General features: G+C 38.2%; 1 protein-coding gene across 12 annotated transcripts in view; it reads right to left on the bottom strand.

Annotated features, from left to right (window-relative positions):
• Positions 1 to 19,141, bottom strand: part of col13a1 (collagen, type XIII, alpha 1) — a 228,620-nt gene that overhangs the window by 56,274 nt on the left and 153,205 nt on the right. For 8 of the 12 annotated variants that reach the window (XM_030156714.1, XM_030156718.1, XM_030156720.1 and 5 more), the window contains 6 exons: positions 18,827 to 18,853; positions 15,514 to 15,585; positions 2,937 to 3,029; positions 1,075 to 1,116; positions 950 to 967; positions 347 to 373 (listed from right to left, as the gene is read on the bottom strand). In XM_030156714.1, the coding sequence (XP_030012574.1) occupies positions 347 to 373; positions 950 to 967; positions 1,075 to 1,116; positions 2,937 to 3,029; positions 15,514 to 15,585; positions 18,827 to 18,853 (279 nt within the window). Of the gene's footprint in view, positions 1 to 346; positions 374 to 949; positions 968 to 1,074; positions 1,117 to 2,936; positions 3,030 to 13,553; positions 13,596 to 15,513; positions 15,586 to 18,826; positions 18,854 to 19,141 lie in introns of all 12 variants that reach the window. The other 4 variants (XM_030156715.1, XM_030156716.1, XM_030156717.1 and 1 more) reach the window with 4 other exon arrangements.

The raw sequence follows: 19,141 nt of genomic DNA, 5'->3' as shown, positions 1-19,141 counted from the left end.
TAAAACTGCTTGAGCGAAATAAATCGATTTTGTATCAATCCAACATTGACAAAGACAAAAACGAAGGGAATTTTATCCATTATTTTTATGTTTTAGTTAGTTTTGTAAACACACAATACAGTTTCAGTTAGTTATCGTTTTTTCTTTTAATTAAAGTTTTTATTTACTTCAGTTAACGAAAATGTTTTTTCAATTCTAGTTTTCGTCATTTTGTTAGTTTTCGTTAACGATAATAACCTTGGCAGGAACCTGTATATTGGAACTCATCCGCTGTACCCAATCTAACCACATCCCAGATTCTCTGGAGTGTCTTTTCTTCCCAAAATAAAAAAAACGAAGGTCTCACCTTTTGTCCCGGAGCGCCTGGTTCTCCCTGTGGAGATAAAACAGACATGCACATCTCCACGAAGTGTAAAGAATAAAATATTCAGGGTAAAACTTGCAGCTACGGCTCCATTTAAGGGCTTCAAAGTCCTGTTTTTCCACCCAGCTGGCTCCCTGATCAGTCCGTAACAAGGCCAATCCACTTCCTGCTGCGAGCCAGCCCGGCTTGTTTTTCATACTGCGAGGCGTTTACAGGCCTACGTGCGTTCCTCTGACCTCACAATCTAAATTCCTCCCTTTAAATAATCCGTGACAATTAATGCATCATGTGGAGATCTGCTGGGCCCATCCAAAGGCAACAGCAGGTCTGGACAGAGTGTGTGTGTGTGTGTGTGTGTGTGTTGTGTGGGTGGTTTTGGGTCTGAGGTTCAGAGCAGCTGCACTGTCGTCCAGGTGGGAAGACGCTGACACCACTGGGTATGTGTGTGTGTGTGTGTATGTGTGTGTTATATTTGGGGTTGTTTTTGTTTGTAATATTTCCGAGTTGTCCTGACAGACTCCAGCGATGCTAATCAAGTTTTCCTGCATTGTGCTTTTATTTGTACAAGAAGAAGAATGTGTTTACCTTCAGTCCTGGTAAAAGCTGCAGAAATAACACAGAAAAAAACACAAGAAGGTTAGTGTTCCCAGTTGAATTTTCAATAATGAGAAGGTCGTGGAAAAATAAAAGTGGACTAAACCAAAACTCACCCTGGGGTCTTTGCCTGGTTTACCAGGTTCACCTGGTTTACCCTGATGACAAGAGAAAGAAAGAAAGAAAGAAAAAAGCTCACTTTGATCTCACACACACATTCTTATGTACGTGACATCTCAGGAACCACTCATAGGATTTTTCACTAATTGAGAACAAATGTTCAATTTGGACAAAGATGATGTCAAACAACTGTGGTGTTAAAAGGTCAAAGGTCATCCTTAATGGCCACAATATCCTCCTGAGACACAGTAAGTAACAGTTTGGGCTTTTTTTTACATAATTGCCTTGATGATAACATGATGCAGCAGTTTCTTCCAGATTCATTGTTTATGTATTTATCTGTTCACAGCATGTCCTTTCAATGGACAGCATTTTTTTTTTTTTTTTTTTGCATGTGTTGTTGGGTCTCAGGAGGATATCCCAGAAACACCACGAGGGAATTTAGTCAGCTATGAACTGAAAACTTTTTGGTGGCCATGCATCAAAGGTCAACCGTCATTTGGCCTCATAAGCATATTGGTCCGTTTGTATGTCTGTCTGTGTCTGTCTGTCTGTCTGTCTGTGTCTGCGCTCTAGCAGTCACATTTCAAGTATTATTGATATCAAACCATGACCAAATGTTTGTCCATGGTCTCTCGTCGACCTGATTAGTTTTTGTCAATATTTGGCCAAAGTTCAGCTCAGATATCGGCCACAGTTGGGGTCAAATGCCTAATTTACATATTCAGAAAACGGCTTCTGTCTTGAAAACTAAGAATAATTTTGATTAACTTTGTATTATCAACTTAGAGGAAGTCAGATATGACCTTTCATTTAGTACTAATTTTGTTGACCTTGGATGACCTACCAAGGTCAAATGCAAGGTCATGATTTTTCACTATCTATGGCAGATTCACTGTAAATATGACTTACTCTAAATGTGAACTGGAACAAACGTTCATTTGGAACCCTTTCATGCTTACTGGTCACTACAGTAGACATCTATTCTACAGCTGTTCTCTTGTATAGTCATGGATTTTGTTGTTTTAGTTCCATATCAGCCAGCACAGTGGACAGTTATGCACCATTTCATACACTGCAATTCATACCATTACTGTAACTTTCCTGTTCTTAATAAACCTGATCTGCAATAACATGTTTGAGTGTAAATCAATTGCTAATTGCTATTAGACTGTAATTAACAGTTTTCTCACACAAGAAGCTTTTTTTTTGCATATTATCTCCATGAAGTGAGTAATAACTAGTATGAGAGTATGTTAAAATGTGAGAAAATATCAGATTAGTTGCATTAAAAATGTTTTCACATCATAGTTTTCACACAGTATATTGCTTTCTGATATTATGTTTTAAATACGTGTTTCTTTGCTTCAAAAAATTAAACACATAGTGTCTAGCTGAGTGGAAATTTTTGTAATGTCATAAAAAACAGGTTCATTACAAAAATTTCAATCGCACTGTTTTTTTCATGCCTAAAGTGGAATAAAAACACTCAAGAAAAAATATTGACTAAGGTTCTCATAATTCATGCATGAATGGGTTAAAATGATAATATTTTGTTGATCAGCCAGGTCATCATGACCTCAGACGTTTTTGGACATAACTGATGGTAGTTGAGAGAACTGGATGAGGAGATTATTATGACAGTGGTCACATCTAATTTAAGTTAAGGTTCTTGTTTTTGTAAATGTAAAGTTAAAGTATCTGTTAGTCCTGAAAGTATTTGTTGTAAATATTTAACTGATTTGAACTTGTTCAGTATAATGGTCTGGATGATATTTCTATTTATAATACATTCTAAAAGTAAACCACTCCAAGTGCTATATAAAATGATTACATTCTGGTTACTGTCAGAACTCACCGGTGGGCCACTGGCTCCATTCAGACCTGCAGTTCCTGGAGGTCCAGGGGGTCCTGGAGGTCCTGGGGGTCCCTGAGCTCCAGGCTCGCCCTGCTGAGAGACCTTGAGTTACAACCTGCTATGACGGGACCAGCCCATCCACACAAGCCACAACAAACACAACAAGCTCACACTACAGCACAAATACACAAGTGCAGCGAGGCGGGTGCACAGAGCAGGGTTAGAAGGAGCCAAAGCTGTTACAGCACCGACGGACAGGACTGGGTCTTAAACTGGGAATGCAACATCAGGGTTTACTCTGGAGCTGCCCTTCCAGAAGTTAGGATCAGGAGCCAAAATGGTTTTATTGGGTGCAAACTGTCAGAGTACAATACATAAAAAATAAGATGATGTGAATCCATTTTACTGTCAATTCAAATAGAAGAAGAACTGATAAATGTTGACCTCACCAAAGACATGTGAAACACAGAGAAGAGGCTTCAGACATAAAAGGTATAACAAGATGAAAAGGTAAAAAAGACAAAAATAAAGTAAAACACATAAGATGGAAAACATAGAACAGTTTAAGAGGACCAAAAAAGACAAAACAAAGTGACACTGAAGACAACGGAACTGAAAGACGAGAAAACAATGTGAAAGACAAAACAAGACAAAGATGAGATGTGTAAAAATGAGACCAGACAGACAGACAGACAGACAGAGGGTCATTGTTCTATCTGTAAATGCTGTTCAGGTCTTGTGCGTCATTCAACGATATTTCATGGAAAAGTCAGTAACATTCCGTCTGTGCACTTTTAACCCCCTTCGGCCAAATCTAGTGTCAGATTCTGTTAAAGTTACTTCCATATAATTTAGATTAGATTGTCTTTGTGTGAAACTTATTACATACATATTTATATTTGAAAGTACTCAGATATCATAACTGCACAAGTCTGTTTCACCCCAACACAGGACTCATGTGTCCATAGAGCAGGTCGTCCAATAACCAACGGGTTGGCATTTCAAATCCTGCTTTGTCCATGTGCTGTTGTGTCCTTGGGCAAGGCACCTCACCCTCCTTGCCTCCAGTGCTGCTACTCACACTGGTGTATGAATGTGTATAAATGTTTGGTGGTGGTCGGAGGGGCCGTAGGCGCAGATTGTCAGCCACGCTTCTGTCAGTCTGCCCCAGGACAGCTGTGGATACAGATGTAGTTTACCACCACCAGAGGGAGAATGTGAGAGCGAATGAATAATGGATCCTCTGTAGGCGCTTTGAGTATGCGTTCATAGAAAAGTGCTACATAAATCTAATCCATTATTATTATTATTATTTGATGCCATTTGACCTTGGAAAAGTAGGTCAAGGTCATCTATTTTCAATATTCTTCTGCACCATGACAAGATGCATCCACAGGATAAATGTGGTGCAGATATGTCAATGTGCTCTTCAGATAATGCGATTATGTCTTTGAACAGACGAATGGACACAGATGACGAAACGATTACAATATCCCTTTGGTCATTTCTGGCTGAGGGATAAAAAAAGTCATTATAAAAACTCATGACCTGTTTGTGTACATTTGGTTTAGAAGTTTATCTTTTGGGTTTTAAAACCACTGTTCTATTTGTCACAGGTTGAGAACGGTTAGTCCCCATTTTATTTGTAGAAAATATTTATGGAACCTGCTGGTTTATCACCAGAATAAAATACTGCCATGGTACATTTCTGCAAAGCACACATATGAATCTAAAAGTAGTTTGTCATTAGTCGCTTAAATGATTTCAGCAAATGTAGCTAAATGCCACAAAATTCAAATAACCATGTACGAATCTAAAAAACTATTTCAGTGAACTTTTTATGAAAAATAACTTTACACTTTTGCTTGATTCTACTTTTCTTGTGAAATCATTTTGGTTATATTAAGCATTTAAACTGTAAAACATACAATTTAATGAACAATTCACGTTAAATCTACCCAAAATTAAGTTGCTGTTATTTGTTGCTATTAAACAGTAACAATATACAGTGTGTGTATATACATATATATCCTTTTTATAGTGTAATCATTGAGCCCGTTTACATTCACACCAATACTCTCATTTTTATCTGATTTCTGCAGTTACCAGATTATTATTGATCATGTAAACAGGATAATCTGATCGGCTTTATCCGATAACAGCCGCTATCCGATTATGAGAAATGGGATTAACACACCTGGATTTCTCCCAAATACTCTGATGTCTTCACGTATGTATACAGGTTAATCTGATTTATTTTGTTTTTTTACATCTGCGCATGTGTAAAAAAAAACAAACAAAATATATAAACTGAAGTTACGCAGCGACAACGTGAGCCGAAGGAAAAATGTAAAAAAAAAAACAATGAAATGAAATGAAGGATAGCAGCAACATGCGACTTATTTTGTCATCCTATTAGTTCCTCCCACATTGGGACAGCTAACGCTGACACCGTAGGCGTTGTCATGGGCAACAAGACAAGACCAGATGTTTGTAAAGTGACAGGAAGTGTACGTCTTAGGTCATATTGTATGTACGTACTCTGAAAGAAATCAAATAATGGACTGAAACATGTAAACCAGGGTTTTAAGATCATCGCATTTCTGAAATGCATGTAAACACATCACATCTGATTATGACAATCATCAGATTACTCCCAGTTATCGGATTTTTATGGTCATGTAAACAGGCTCACTGACAGTGTCAACTCGTTACTTACAACCATAGATGATTCATATCCACACTTTGCAGAAACCTGAAACAGTGAATCATCCTTTATTCATCCCCCAGAACACTGTTCCAAAGCTGATCTTTGAATTCCTGTTGGAAAACAGTGCCGGCCTTTAGGGAATCAGAGGAGCTCTACAACTGCATGACTGAATAAAAATAATCTGGACGGTGATCCTTCCTGCATAACCCACGTACAATGTGCTTATTGTACAGATCACCTCAGTGACAGACGTAACCATGAGAATCAGCTCCAACTGACAGCGCCAAGACTAAACAAAATCAAATAAAGGAAATTTACGATGGGTGCAAGATAGGAAGAAGATAAATACACGTCCGTCTGTCTGTCTGAGTGGCTGCCGCACATGCTCAGTCCGTCTGCATTGCTATCTGGTTTGGTGTCACTACAGTAATACTGAGCCCATTTACAGTCACACAAATACTCCCATCATCCAGTTCATGGAGTTATCAGATTATTCAAGTGATCATGTAAACAGGATAATCTGATCTGTTTTATCAGATTACAGCAGTAATCTGATTACAATAAATCAAATTAACACACCTGGCTGTATCCCAAGTACTCCCGTGTCTTCCCGCATGTATACAGGTTAATTTGATTTATTTCATTTTCTTACATCTGAACATGTGGAAAAACTATTAAAATCATTGAAAACTGAAGTTACGTAGTCAAACGTGAGCTGAAGACACTGAGTCCATTTACATCCACACCAATACTCCCAGCATTATCTGATTTCTGGAGTTATCAGATTATTCAAGTGATCATGTAATAATAATCTGATCGGTTTTATCTAATAACAGCAGTAATCTGATTATGAGAAATCAGATTAACACGTCTAGATTTCTCCCCAATACTCCCATGTCTTCATGCATGTATACAGGTTAATCTGATTTTGTTTTTTTTTGTTTTTTTGACATCTGTGCATGTGTAAAAAAAAAAAAAAAAATTCTATATATACTATTATACTATTCTATATATACACCATGAGCCCAAGGGAAAAGGTAAACAAACATGGCACGTAGCAGCACAAAGTCAGCAAAGACTCACTTCAGGAGTGAAGAGGAAACAAATGTCATGTTACAATAAATGAACTCAGTCTGCGTCCTCCATCTGCCTGAAGGGAGGAAATACAGGAATGGAGACACATTCCAAAAGTTGTCCTTTAGAATGTCCAAGACAAGACCGGATGTTTGGAAAATGACAGGAAGTGTACGTCTTACATCATAACGTACGTACGTACTCCAAAAGAAATCAAATATTGGACTGAAACATGTAAACCAGGGTTTTTCCATTATCGCATTTTTGAAGCTCATGTAAACGCATCACATCTGATTATGACAATTATCAGATTTTTATGGTCATGTAAACGGGTTCAATAACATTTGCATAAAATTAGACTCTGACCAGTTTGAATCATGGTGGGTCAAAATTCATCAAGACGTCCAACTGTCTGAGCATTTAATCATTATAGAGCAGTTTGATCGTATGTGAACATGTGGTCCAGTTCACATCAGACCTGGAACCATGTGTTCCAGTTCAGATCAGGCCTAGAACCATGTGGTCCAGTTCACATCAGACCTGGAACTATGTGGTCCAGTTCAGATCAGACCTGGAACCATGTGGTCCAGTTCACATCAGACCTGGAACTATGTGGTCCAGTTCAGATCTGGAACCAGATGGTCAAGTTCAGATCTGGAACCACGTGGTCCAGTCCAGATCTGGCCTCACATCAGTCGCTCAGTGCTCGCTGTGTTATTATCAGAGGAAACGCTTGCACAGTAGCTCCATCTCTACTCGCTCTGATAATCCACCACATACTTGTCCATACTTTACACAGCAGGACATGTGTCCAGATGTGATTTATAGATGTGGATGCTGTTCCGTTTCAGAGGTTAAGCTCGCTGATCGCAGTGCGAGTCCTGCTGCCAACAGTTAATAATAGCAGATTCTATTCAGCAGAATGTGACCACAGTTTCACCCATAATTTTACTCTGGTCAGGATGGAAATCCCATCATATCAGTTGGACGGCACCGATTGAACGATATCTGATTTATCATGGAGAGCAGATATGAACTCCATATGTTACTGTATCTTTGTCTAAAGCAGGGGGGTCAAACATGTGGCCTGCGGACCAAATCCGGCCCACCTAAGGTTCCAATCCACCAATCCAAATCGATCAGCCCATGAAAAATATATAATCAATTTAAACATTATTTTAACCAAATATTATCTGCACATGATTTGGCAAAAAAAAAAAAACATTAAATTAAAAAATAAATTAATCAAAACAATTAAGTTACTTCATGACTTTAACTTTCAATGACTGAACTAAGTGTTATTTATTATTTCCTTTTTGTTTGTCTTTTGTTTTTGTCTCCTTTTTCACAGATCTTAATTTATCAGTCAATTGTGTCTTTTTATTATGTTTGTGTTCAGACTGCATTTTTTCTATTAAGAATTTTTAATAAAACGAGTAGGAAACAGTAGGAATTGGGACATCGACGGATTTTCGGGCATGTAAATGGAACTATTGTGCTGTTCTTTTGTCTAAGATTGTTATGATTCTTGATATTTGTATTATTATGTATGTTTTGCTAGTTTGCATATATGCTAAATTCATTGCATGTTCGAAATAAATCACAATCACAAATCGCAAATTATACAATTGAAAGACTAACGTGTAAGTGGGCGGACGCTGATGTGGAGGCTCTGCTTACATTCTACGACCAAATCTGTCACGTAACTATCAAAACTGATTTCATCAGTGGTGGGTCCGACTCCACAGCAGCCAAGTGGGAGGACGTTCCTGTAAATCCCCCCTCCTCCTTGTACCCTGAAGTTCCTGTGTAGGCAAACTCCATTACGAAGCTAACAGCGGTCCTAGAGGTTTGCATCCATGATAAAAACAACAGTTCATCCATTTCAGTGTCAAGGTTTTCAGTCAGATTCCCTAATGCTCATTCTCAATGAGTCTGTTTGCATGACCATAAAAGTCTGATATCTGCGAGTAATCGGATGATTGTAATAATCAGATCTAAAGCATTACCATGCACTTAAGAAATGCGATAATTGCACACCCTGGTTTAAACCCTCCAGTCCATTATTGGATTTCTTTCAGAGTATATATAGTGACTAGGGGTGTGTATTGGCAAGAATCTGGCGATACGATACACATCACAATACTAGTATCACGATACGATGTGTCGCAATATATCATGATACTGTTAAAAAGGCAATTTTTTTTTCTTTTTTTAAATGATTATTTCCTTGAAGAATTGAATTACAGCAGAAATCTGCACAAATACTAAACATTTTTATTTGATCTCAACAGGATCTAATGCTATATCACAACATGTTCCTGTGTTCAAACTGAAATTCTGTTTTACAGACATTACAGTTTCAGATCCTGTTCAAATGTTCATATTCTATTAGTTCAGAACTAACATCAGAACATCATTTTTGTGCGATCCCAACAAAGGAACTAACATTATTTAATAAAAGAGTGTTAAATAATAATAAATAAAATATAAACAAAAAAAAACAAAAATAAAAATGAACCTCCACAATATCTGCATTTGAATAAATACTAAAAATATCGATACAGTACTTTTTAATATCGATACAGTATTGTGAGATGAAATATCGCAATATATTGCAGAACCGATATTTTCTTGCACCCCTAGTAGTGATGGTAAACTTAATCTTCCTGTTATTGTCTTCCGCTCACGTTTGACTACTTCACTTCTGTTCTCTACGATTTAAATTGTTTTTACACACGTGCAGACGTAAAAGAACCAAACACATCAGATGAACCTGTATACATGCAGGAAGACATTGGAGTATTGGGGACAAATCCAGGTGTGTTAATCCAGTTTCTCATAATCAGATAACAGTTGTTATCAGATAAAGATGATCAGATTATCCTGTTTACATGATCACTGGAATAATCTGATAACTCCAGAAATCGGAAAATGTTCGGAGTATTGGTGTGAAAGTAAACAGGCTTATTGTTCTTCATCACAAACATCACTAATGTCCTACTGGTGACAGGAACTGGTAAGTACTGGGTAGTGACAGTGCAACTACTAGGGCTGGGTAAAAAAACGATTTGATCAATTTTGGATTGATTTCTTTTTAATTTTGCGTAATCGATTAATGGTGGTTGAGATCGATTTTTCAGAGCAGGACCACGAGTAAATGACCCGGAAACCGCCGACACAGAAGCGTGACCAGCTCCGTCTCATGAGCCCCTCGCGGAGACTTGGTCGTGCTCGCAACTGTTCTGTCGTGGGAGGAACGTGGAGGAAGGGTGGGGAAAACCCCTCTGTGGGAGGTCCTCCCGGCCTCAAACTGGAACCTGCAGTGCAGAGGAACTGGGCGGCGGAGGGGGGTCGCGGAAGCCAGTCGTTCTGGAAATATTAACTTGGATCACCTGTGGTTGAGGGCGGAGTTAGAGGAATAGTAAAGCAGAAATCATGAAGCTCCGCCCACCCTCCCCCTCCAGTGAGTTTCTTGTACCAAGGGCCCAAAATGATTCTGTTTCGGGGGGGGGGCAACTGGTGTCAGTGCCCCAGGGTGATAGTAATGTGCCTTAAGGCTGGAAGCAGCAGGTATAAAACAGAATAAAGATGATGAAGAAGTCTGTTCTGATCCACTGTAGAAACATGGACATGTTTGTGTCCTGTTCATTATTTCAGAGCAGATTCATCTGTTTACTGATAAAACATCATATTTATTTCCTTTCTAATATCAATATTGATTCTGTATTGCATGGCTGCAGTAGTCAAATAATCAAGTTACAACTCAAAATTATACTTTGGTATCACTAAATGAATCTGAATCATTCAATTAATACTGAATCGAATCAAATCGCAATTAATCGATTCATAACCTTATGAATCGGAATCGAAATCGAATCGATTAAGGAAATTGGCCATGATACCCAGCCCTACCAACTACCACCATCATGACCTTAGAAAAGCAGCCAGCGAATGTCAACAGACTCCAACACAAACTTCACTAATTCACCTGTGTAAGTGTGTAGGATGGCAAGAGGTCATTTTCATCCATCATACAATTATTAGAACTCCTAAAACATGCCGTTCATGAAAGCTTGAGCTAGCTGTTGGTACACATGACATCATTTCTGTCTTGGTTTAAGCCATAAACGCTTTGTTGGTCTGATAACATGACGTCTCTGCCACTGATGGTTTCATTTGGACTCTTCTTTTACACATTGCTCTTCCTGAAAGGGAAAAAAAATGAATATCTATCACAGAATATCAGTAATATCAGTGGGCTATTTGTCTTTTCTTGGCTTTCAAAGTCCTTCCTGTGCGTACAAAGAATGTGTTAAATTGTTAAACCGGAATTCTACGATTACAGGCAGATGTGTGTAATTTGTTCAACTCATTACGGAAAGGACTCAGATTTTAACACTTCATTTTGGGAATGACTGGGAGGCAGCCCAGACACAGTTTTGGGACATTATTTGCACTGAAGTTGTATGTTTACAGCATTTCACAGCAAAAAACAAGATAAAAAACATTAAATCTGAGGAAAAAGATACTGACAACAAGTGAAATATCTGTCCATGCAGCAAGAGAATTTCACCTGACAAGATTTCTTGAATTAAGATTGTTAAATGTAGGAATAAGCATGTGTACAGATGGATGAACACTTAGAAGAAACGAACTCTTAAAACAAGATCAATTATCTAACACTTCTAAATCTAAGTTGTTTTTATCTGGGTAAGAACCAAATAATTTGCAGTGTTGCCTTGTATTTCTGGCTTTTCTTGCCAGTTTAGTTCCACAAAACTGTTTAAACAATCAGTATTTAACCTCCTCAGACCCAGCTATGGGTTTTCTGTCCACATTTGTGGACAAGAGTTTCACAACTTTATACAAAAAAAAAAAAAAGAAAAGGAAACTGTCCACCACAAAGGACATTCCATAAAGATTTTAAAAACTGCATCTGAAAAAACTGTTGGACCATGATGTTTCCAATATAAGCACTTATATTTAATAAAAAACAAAAAAAGCTTGTACTTTGCTGACATTTCCTGGGGCTGAGGAGGTTCAAGCTTAAATAAAACTTTAATGACATGTGGTCTGCATTCCCCAGTTTATGCCTTAAAGTGTTTTTGTCACGCATCACCGACAAAAAAGTGACTAAACATTCAGAAGCATTAGCAGCCAAATCTGGTTAACAGCAGCAGAATGGCAGAGGGGGGGTGGGGGGAGATGGGGGGGCAGTTTTGGCGACAGACAACGGCGGCTGGCATCAACACTGCAGAGAGAAGGGGGGGTGGGGTGGGGTGGGGGGCGAGCAGGGCGCACAGAGAATTGTACCTTGAGGCGTTTTAAGATTAGAGGGCTTATTGAGGGCATGTTGCGCACGGTGATGGGCAACATCTGCCGAGGGGGGAGTCACAAAGCACAGGTCACAGGGCAAAGGTCACCAGGAGGCCAGAGAAAAGGAAACAGGAGGGAGGAAGGGGGGGAGGGGGAAAGAGAGAAATACAACAGAACATGAAAGTGAAAAGCAAGGAAATGGGAAAGAAGGCAAAGTGAAGAGAGAGACACCAGAAGAGCAAACTACGGGCCTGGAGTGGAGGAGGGATGGAGATGGACCACATGTGTCCCTTTGATTACACACATTTGCACTGGATTATGTTAAAAAAAAAAAAAAAAAAAAAAAAAAAAAAAACACATTTAGTCAGAATAAACAGCCTGAGGACCATATGGAGTCAATGCCCCTGTATAATTACATACTGCAGTGGTTTTTATTGGTAGTATTTGGGGAGAAAAGAGGTCAAAAGACCATTTTGATATTATTCTATGGGTCTGGACAGCAGTACTACATTTGTGTTTGCCCTTTCACAAGATGAATGATACCTAATTTTGCAGAGGAATAATTTACATTTTACATTTATACATTTGGCAGATGCTTTTTCCAAAGCGACTTACAGGGGGAAACCAAAATTAAATAAATAAATAAATAATAAAATACAAGAATAGATTAAAGACATAAAGCAGCTGTACAATTAAAAACAGTGTCATACATACGATTAAAAAGCAAAAATTAAAGACTAAAAATACAAGAATAGATTAAGAAGACATAAAAACAACTGTACAATTTAAACAGTGAAATAAAAATACCAAATAAAACAACAGAAATACCATAATAATATATTTAAAATGGAATGGAACAATGAGCACTTTTAGATGTGTGATTGTAAAAAAATGTTTTAACCTAATTTTTTGGCTTAAAAGAGTAAAAACCCCTTGGTAACGGATGGACAGAAAATGACTGTCTGTTTTTGACCACTTTATTAAACCTGCCTTAAAGTGCGGCTCCAGTTTTCATAAAACTGTAAAATCTTTACTGTTGGCCCTCCAGGGCACAGGTGTCAAACATGCAGCCCGGGGTCCAAATCCGCTTCAATTCAGGAAAACTGCAATAGAAAATTTCCCTTCCATCAATTCGAGTCGATTAATCGAATCGTGAATTTTTGCATTCGCTTCAAGCACTGAATCGATTAATTGCCTCGCTCTAGAATATAGTTTTACAAATGCAGTTAGAACTGACAGAATACAGTCAAATCTATGACATGTTGCATTCAGGCTGTTTATTGTAACTAAATACATTAGGTTATTACATCATGTGTCGCTAATTGCTTCTATTGTGTTTTCAGATAATCATCCATCCCCGTGTGTGTGTTTGTGTTTGTGTGTGTGTGTGTTGTGTGTCTGTGGTGAATCCAGGCCCTTAGATTGCGGCGGAGCAGAGATCAGGTGATCAGTCGGGCGTCAGTCTTGCCACAAAGAGAGTACAGCAGTACAGAACAGTGCACGTCCAGACTTACTGTGGCCAACTGTCCAACACAGGGCTGTACAATACGCCGCTTCTGTTGAGACGACCGGCATGGTCAGATACAGCTTTAGGACAGGCGTTTACACATGTGACCCTCTGACAGCGACACGTTCCCCAAATGACACCAAGTAGAACCAGCTGCACGCCACTTACCTACTTCACACATACTGTACGTATTTCCACCTTGCAAATAACTTCATTTATTGGTTCTTTTTTTCCATATTCTAGCTCCAAGTCTGACAATTTGGAATGCATTTGATGTTGAGCATTTAATCACTCCATAATTAAATATATAAATATGGTTAGAATAAGCGTGTTTGTTTTTAGGGAAATATATACAGCATGTGAATATCAGTAAAAAGGGAGAATTGTAGCGTAAAAGTAGGCAAGTGTGCTGCTTTGTACCTCACCCTTCCCCGCTATCCACCACACCCACAAACACAATAAGAAGGAAAGTTCAAGTCTGCACATTTTACATTTGAATTTTTTCACTTAGAGCGAACATTCATGTTCCCTTAATGTGTGCGTGATGTCAACAAATGACCTTTTCTATTACAATTTTGTATACCTATAGTATTGAATCCATCAAGTGCCTTACATTTTGACAATATTCAAATCTTTATATTTACTATTAATGCCTAGAAATAAAAATAAAATTAAAAAAAAAAAAAAAAACGTGGAAAAGAGTTTAATGTAACTTTTTTGTTTGTTTGTTTTTCATGTTTTTTTTCTTCAAGTAAAATTTGTAGTTTTGTCTAATAAATGTCAGGTTAAAAACACTACAGAAATTTATTTTTAATTGACTTTCCAATATCGGTGCTACATACATTTTTTTTTTACTTAGATGTCTCTTAGATGTTAAATGCCTCAACATTTTTAAAACATAATATCAGATACATAAGTAAAAAAAATTTTGTCAGAAGAAATGGGGTTTATATAAACTATCCAACAAAGTTTAAGCCACAAAAACAAAAATTTGCATTATGTACGTTTCCATAAAATGGTTCAGAGTGAATAATCTCAGCTGCTTCATGCTGCAAACAGGTAGTGTTTTACGATAAAAAAACACATGGCTTTAATTAATATGGTAAAAAAAAAAGTACAAATTTCTGTTGTTTTTCATTTAGCCTCCTAGGACCCACTGTCCACATTTGTGGACAAGAGTTTCACAACATTATACAGAAAAAAAAAAAAAAAAGAAAACTGTCCACCACAAAGGACATTCCATAAAAATTTAAAAACTGCATCTGAAAGAACTGTTGCAACATGATGTTTCCAATAGAGGCACTTATTTAATAAAAAACAAAAAAGCTTGTACTTTGCTGACATGTCCTAGGTCTTAGGAGGTTAAAATGGTTGTCGTCATTTGTTACAGATGAAGACAGAGGAATAATTTAGTCTTGTTGTAAGTCCAACCAGACCTGTTTTCACACTTTACCACCTATTTTCTTTATCATTTACCTGGAGAGCGAAAAATGCAGCTAACAGCTGATCAGTCACATAAGCCAAATGTTCACAATGGTAGAATTTTAGTGAAAAAGTTTCCATTTCCTCATAATTTCAAAACAGACATTAAATAGATTCATGGAAATGCATCTGCCAGAAGTACTTTTCCCAATGGACTCTTAAATATTAAATACTATATATAAGTTTTGTCAATTATCACACACACACAAATAGAAAATGACACTTGAACACATGATTTTTTTCGTATATTTGCAGCCCTGGACTTTGATTCGTGTATTTACCAGGACCATGTGTGTTCAAGGACAGATGAATTAAATCTGTTCATCCAATTGTCTGCTCATATTTGGACATTTTCTGTTAAACTCAGGTGGAGAGCAGGTGGAGGAGGTGTGCCTTCGGCTCTTACGGCACTCGCTCTCTTTGCGGCACGACTTGGTGACACCCCCACTGAGGGATGTATGGGGGGTTTGGGGACACCCACAAACCTTTAACATCAGAGCCTGACTGGAGCGTAAGGCAGCCAGGGTTTTCAGAGGCAGATCCTGCACAAAGAGCCCCTACACACCAGGGAAGTCATTTCAGTGAGAGCCACAGCAACAGTCAAGGCCTTTACACACCGGGGGGGGGGGGGGGGGGGGGGGGGGATTCAGCTGTTTCACCTGAATGACAGCAGGTTTGTCCAGCTTCTAGTTTTGTCATGAGGACCTTCAAGAACCTGAACATAGCTAACAACATAACATGCTACAACATGTAGCATTTTTTTTTCTTCTGCAACCCAGTCACCAGAATACATGTGGTCATGGTACATTGCATATTTGTTGAAAAAAAAACCCCAAAAAAACAGAGGTATCAAGTCGAGCACATTTGTCACTATAGACCAAGGTTGTTATAATAGTTTTGGATTTTTCATTATAGTTTAGTTTTATTTAGTTTTGACTTTTTTTCCTCTAATTCAATTAGCTTTAATTCGTTTTTAGAGCAGGTTTGTTAGTTTTTATTAGTTTTCGTTTTTTTCTAAATGCTTAGTTTTAGTTTAGTTTTAGTTTCTTTATATCTTTTCTCTTCTTCTCCATTATATTAAAATAAATCCCAGACAGGACTCTGCTGCTTTCTTCCAACTTTAGTCTCCGTGTTTCCAGGTAGAGTGGGGACCAGAAGACGACTAGAAACCACAAGTGACAGACCGTTAAATATCATATGGTGCCAGCAGCTAAAATTGCTGGAGGGAAAGAAATCGATTTCATATCAATCCGACACTGACAAAGACAAAAATGAAGGGAATTTTATCCATAATTTTTGTCAGTTTTAGTTAGTTTTGTAAGCACACAATACAGTTTCAGTTAGTTATCGTTTTTTTCTTTTAATTATAGTTTTTATTACCTTCGCCAAGGAGGTTATGTTTTTGCCCGCATTGGTTTGTTTGTCCGTCTGTCCGTGTGCAAGATAACTCAAAAAGTTATGGACGGATTTGGATGAAAATTTCAGGAAATGTTGATACTGGCACAAGGAACAAATGATTAAATTTTGGTGGTGATCGGGGGTGGAAGACCACGGGGGCCCACCGATCTGCCTTGGCAGAGGTCTGCGCTCTCCAAGTGCTTTTCTAGAAAAGAGAGCGAAGCCAAGGCAGATCGGTGGGCCCCCGTGGCCCCCCCACCCCCGATCACCACCAAAATTTAATCATTTGTTCCTTGTGCCAGTATCAACATTTCCAGAAATTTTCATGCAAATCCGTCCATAACTTTCTGAGTTACCTTGCACATGGACAGACAGACAAAGCAGCGCTGGCAAAAACATAACCCCCTTGGTGGAGGTAATAAATGTCCAAGTTTTGTAAGCGACATAAAACGATTCAGTTTTATTCTACTGTCTGAGTTGTAGACGTGGGCTGCATGTGAATTAAAAGTATCAGGGAGAATCTATTTATGGTTCTTGTCCAACAAATGTTACCACAAATGCAAATCGCTGCCAGTACGAGGGGATCATGTCAAGTACTTGAGTATTTAACATTTTTGCGTCCTTCATTCATCCCATCCCTGGAGTGTAAAGGCCTTAAATCATGTCTGATTACAAGGTGATTTTCATAAAACCATGAGGCTTCTGGAGAAACACACACAAGTTACACAAGAAGCAGAAATATTTGCTGAGCGGGTTGGCTCAGTCCTGACAGCTGAACCGTTTACCTCCACCTAACCCCACAACCCCCACGGGTCTCACTACAGCATCGAGGTCTGGGCTGTGAGCAGACCAGGAACTGGACCTCCCATAAAGAATGCTGCAGGGGGGCTCTGAGAAGTGTATGAAAAACAAAATTCAACATGCATACAGTCTGATGACGAGGAACGAGAGGGTTAAAGCCAAAAACCCTCGATGGGCCGTCTTCCTCTGAACTCCCACTTCTGAACTTTTATCTGCCCCGAAGCATTTAGATCAGAGCTCTCAAACTCATTTTCTTTCAGGTTCCACATTCAGCCCGATTTGATCTCCAGTGGGGCAGACCAGTAAAATAATAGTATAATAACCTTTAAATAATGACAATTCCAAATTTCTGTCTTTGTTTAAGTGAAAAAAACCCCCATTAAATTATGACAATACTTATTTTTAGAAACTATCCAAACAAAAAAGATGTGAATAACCTGAAAAAACTGAAATTTCTTATCAAAAATAAGTGCAAATTTAACAATATTCTGCCTCAACTTATCATTTCTACATGTGCATTATGGATCAGATCTACAAAGACACTAAACACTGAGGAACAGGCAGAAAAGAGTTCAAATTGTGCTGAATTTTCTTTAGACATTTCAGGTTGTTCATATTTGTTCAGGTTATTCACATTTTTTTGTTACAGGATGGTTTGTAAATGTAAATATTTTCATAATTTAATGTTATTTTTTGCACTAAAACAAAGACAAATATTTGAAGTTGTCATTATTTATAGGTATAGTGTAATTATTTTATTTTATTTTATTTTTTCTCACATCAAACTGAGAAGAAAATCTGGAGTCATTCTTTTTTGTCAGTTCTTCTGCTGTTATTATTTGACTGTCGATCATATTGGTCTGTATGTGGAACCTGAACTAAAATGAGTTCTACAGCCTTGACTGTGGAATTTTTGCACTTTGCAAATTCACCCCATGGGCCGAATTGGAATGTTTGGTGGGCCACATTTGGCCCCCAGGCCACATGTTTGAGACCCCTGATTTAGATGTGTATCGCAGCATAACACACAATTGATAACAACTCCTAAAACCATTCCGACGTGTTCTCTGCTGTTATTTTCAGGGGCTCTTAAATGAGTTAGCCAATGTTTATGACAGAAAAAGCCCAACTTTGATCGTCTTAACAGGAGCAATTTAATAACGGAGGAGGTTGAATTACACTGGAAATGGACTTAGCTATCTAGAAAAGTCCCCCCTTTCCTCAAGAGACTCTTATTCTTGGCACCCCCACACACAGGCTCTTATCAAGTCTGACTATATGCTCCAACAGACCGCCGGTAATTGCCTTGTTTTCTCCCAACCAGCCAAACCCCAGAGACGGCGAGCCAAAAGAAAAGCAAAGTCCTGCATGTGCTACCCATCACTGTTCTCCTGCAATTATCCTGTCCAGCTTCTGTACTTTCCTTCTGTTGTAGCTTTCCTTCATTATTCTGACAATAAAAAACTAAACCCACTGCAGATAAGGGCCTATGGGAGACGGTGTTACGAGCTGTGGGACGAACAACAGGCTTCATAAACACTTCACATGAAGAATTTGCGACATTTTGAGTGAAATTTAACCAAGATAATGTTTTCTTACCCGGTGCGTGTAGTCTCCACAGACACCCTGATGTGAAAAGACAAAGCTCCGTTAGAAAAAGGATACGCTTTTCAAATATTTTCACACTAATTAGTCATAATCACTCTCAAATTAGAAGGCCAACTCTGCTGATTTTAACTCTAGGGTCCATTTTGTAGAATTAGTTCCACAGCTGCTGAAAACACCTCTATAAAGTTCTGCTGTGGTGGAGTAATGCTTGAAAACCCAAATAATGTCACTGGGAGTTATTCAATCATACAATCTACAAATTTAATAGAAATCATTTATTATTGACTGGAGGCCTTATCATAAACG

This window comes from Sphaeramia orbicularis, chromosome 15, assembly GCF_902148855.1.
Source record: "Sphaeramia orbicularis chromosome 15, fSphaOr1.1, whole genome shotgun sequence".
In the NCBI taxonomy this organism is placed as follows: Eukaryota; Metazoa; Chordata; class Actinopteri; order Kurtiformes; family Apogonidae; genus Sphaeramia; species Sphaeramia orbicularis.
Note: the sequence above shows the minus strand (reverse complement) of the source record. Positions and strands in the feature narration are given on the sequence as shown.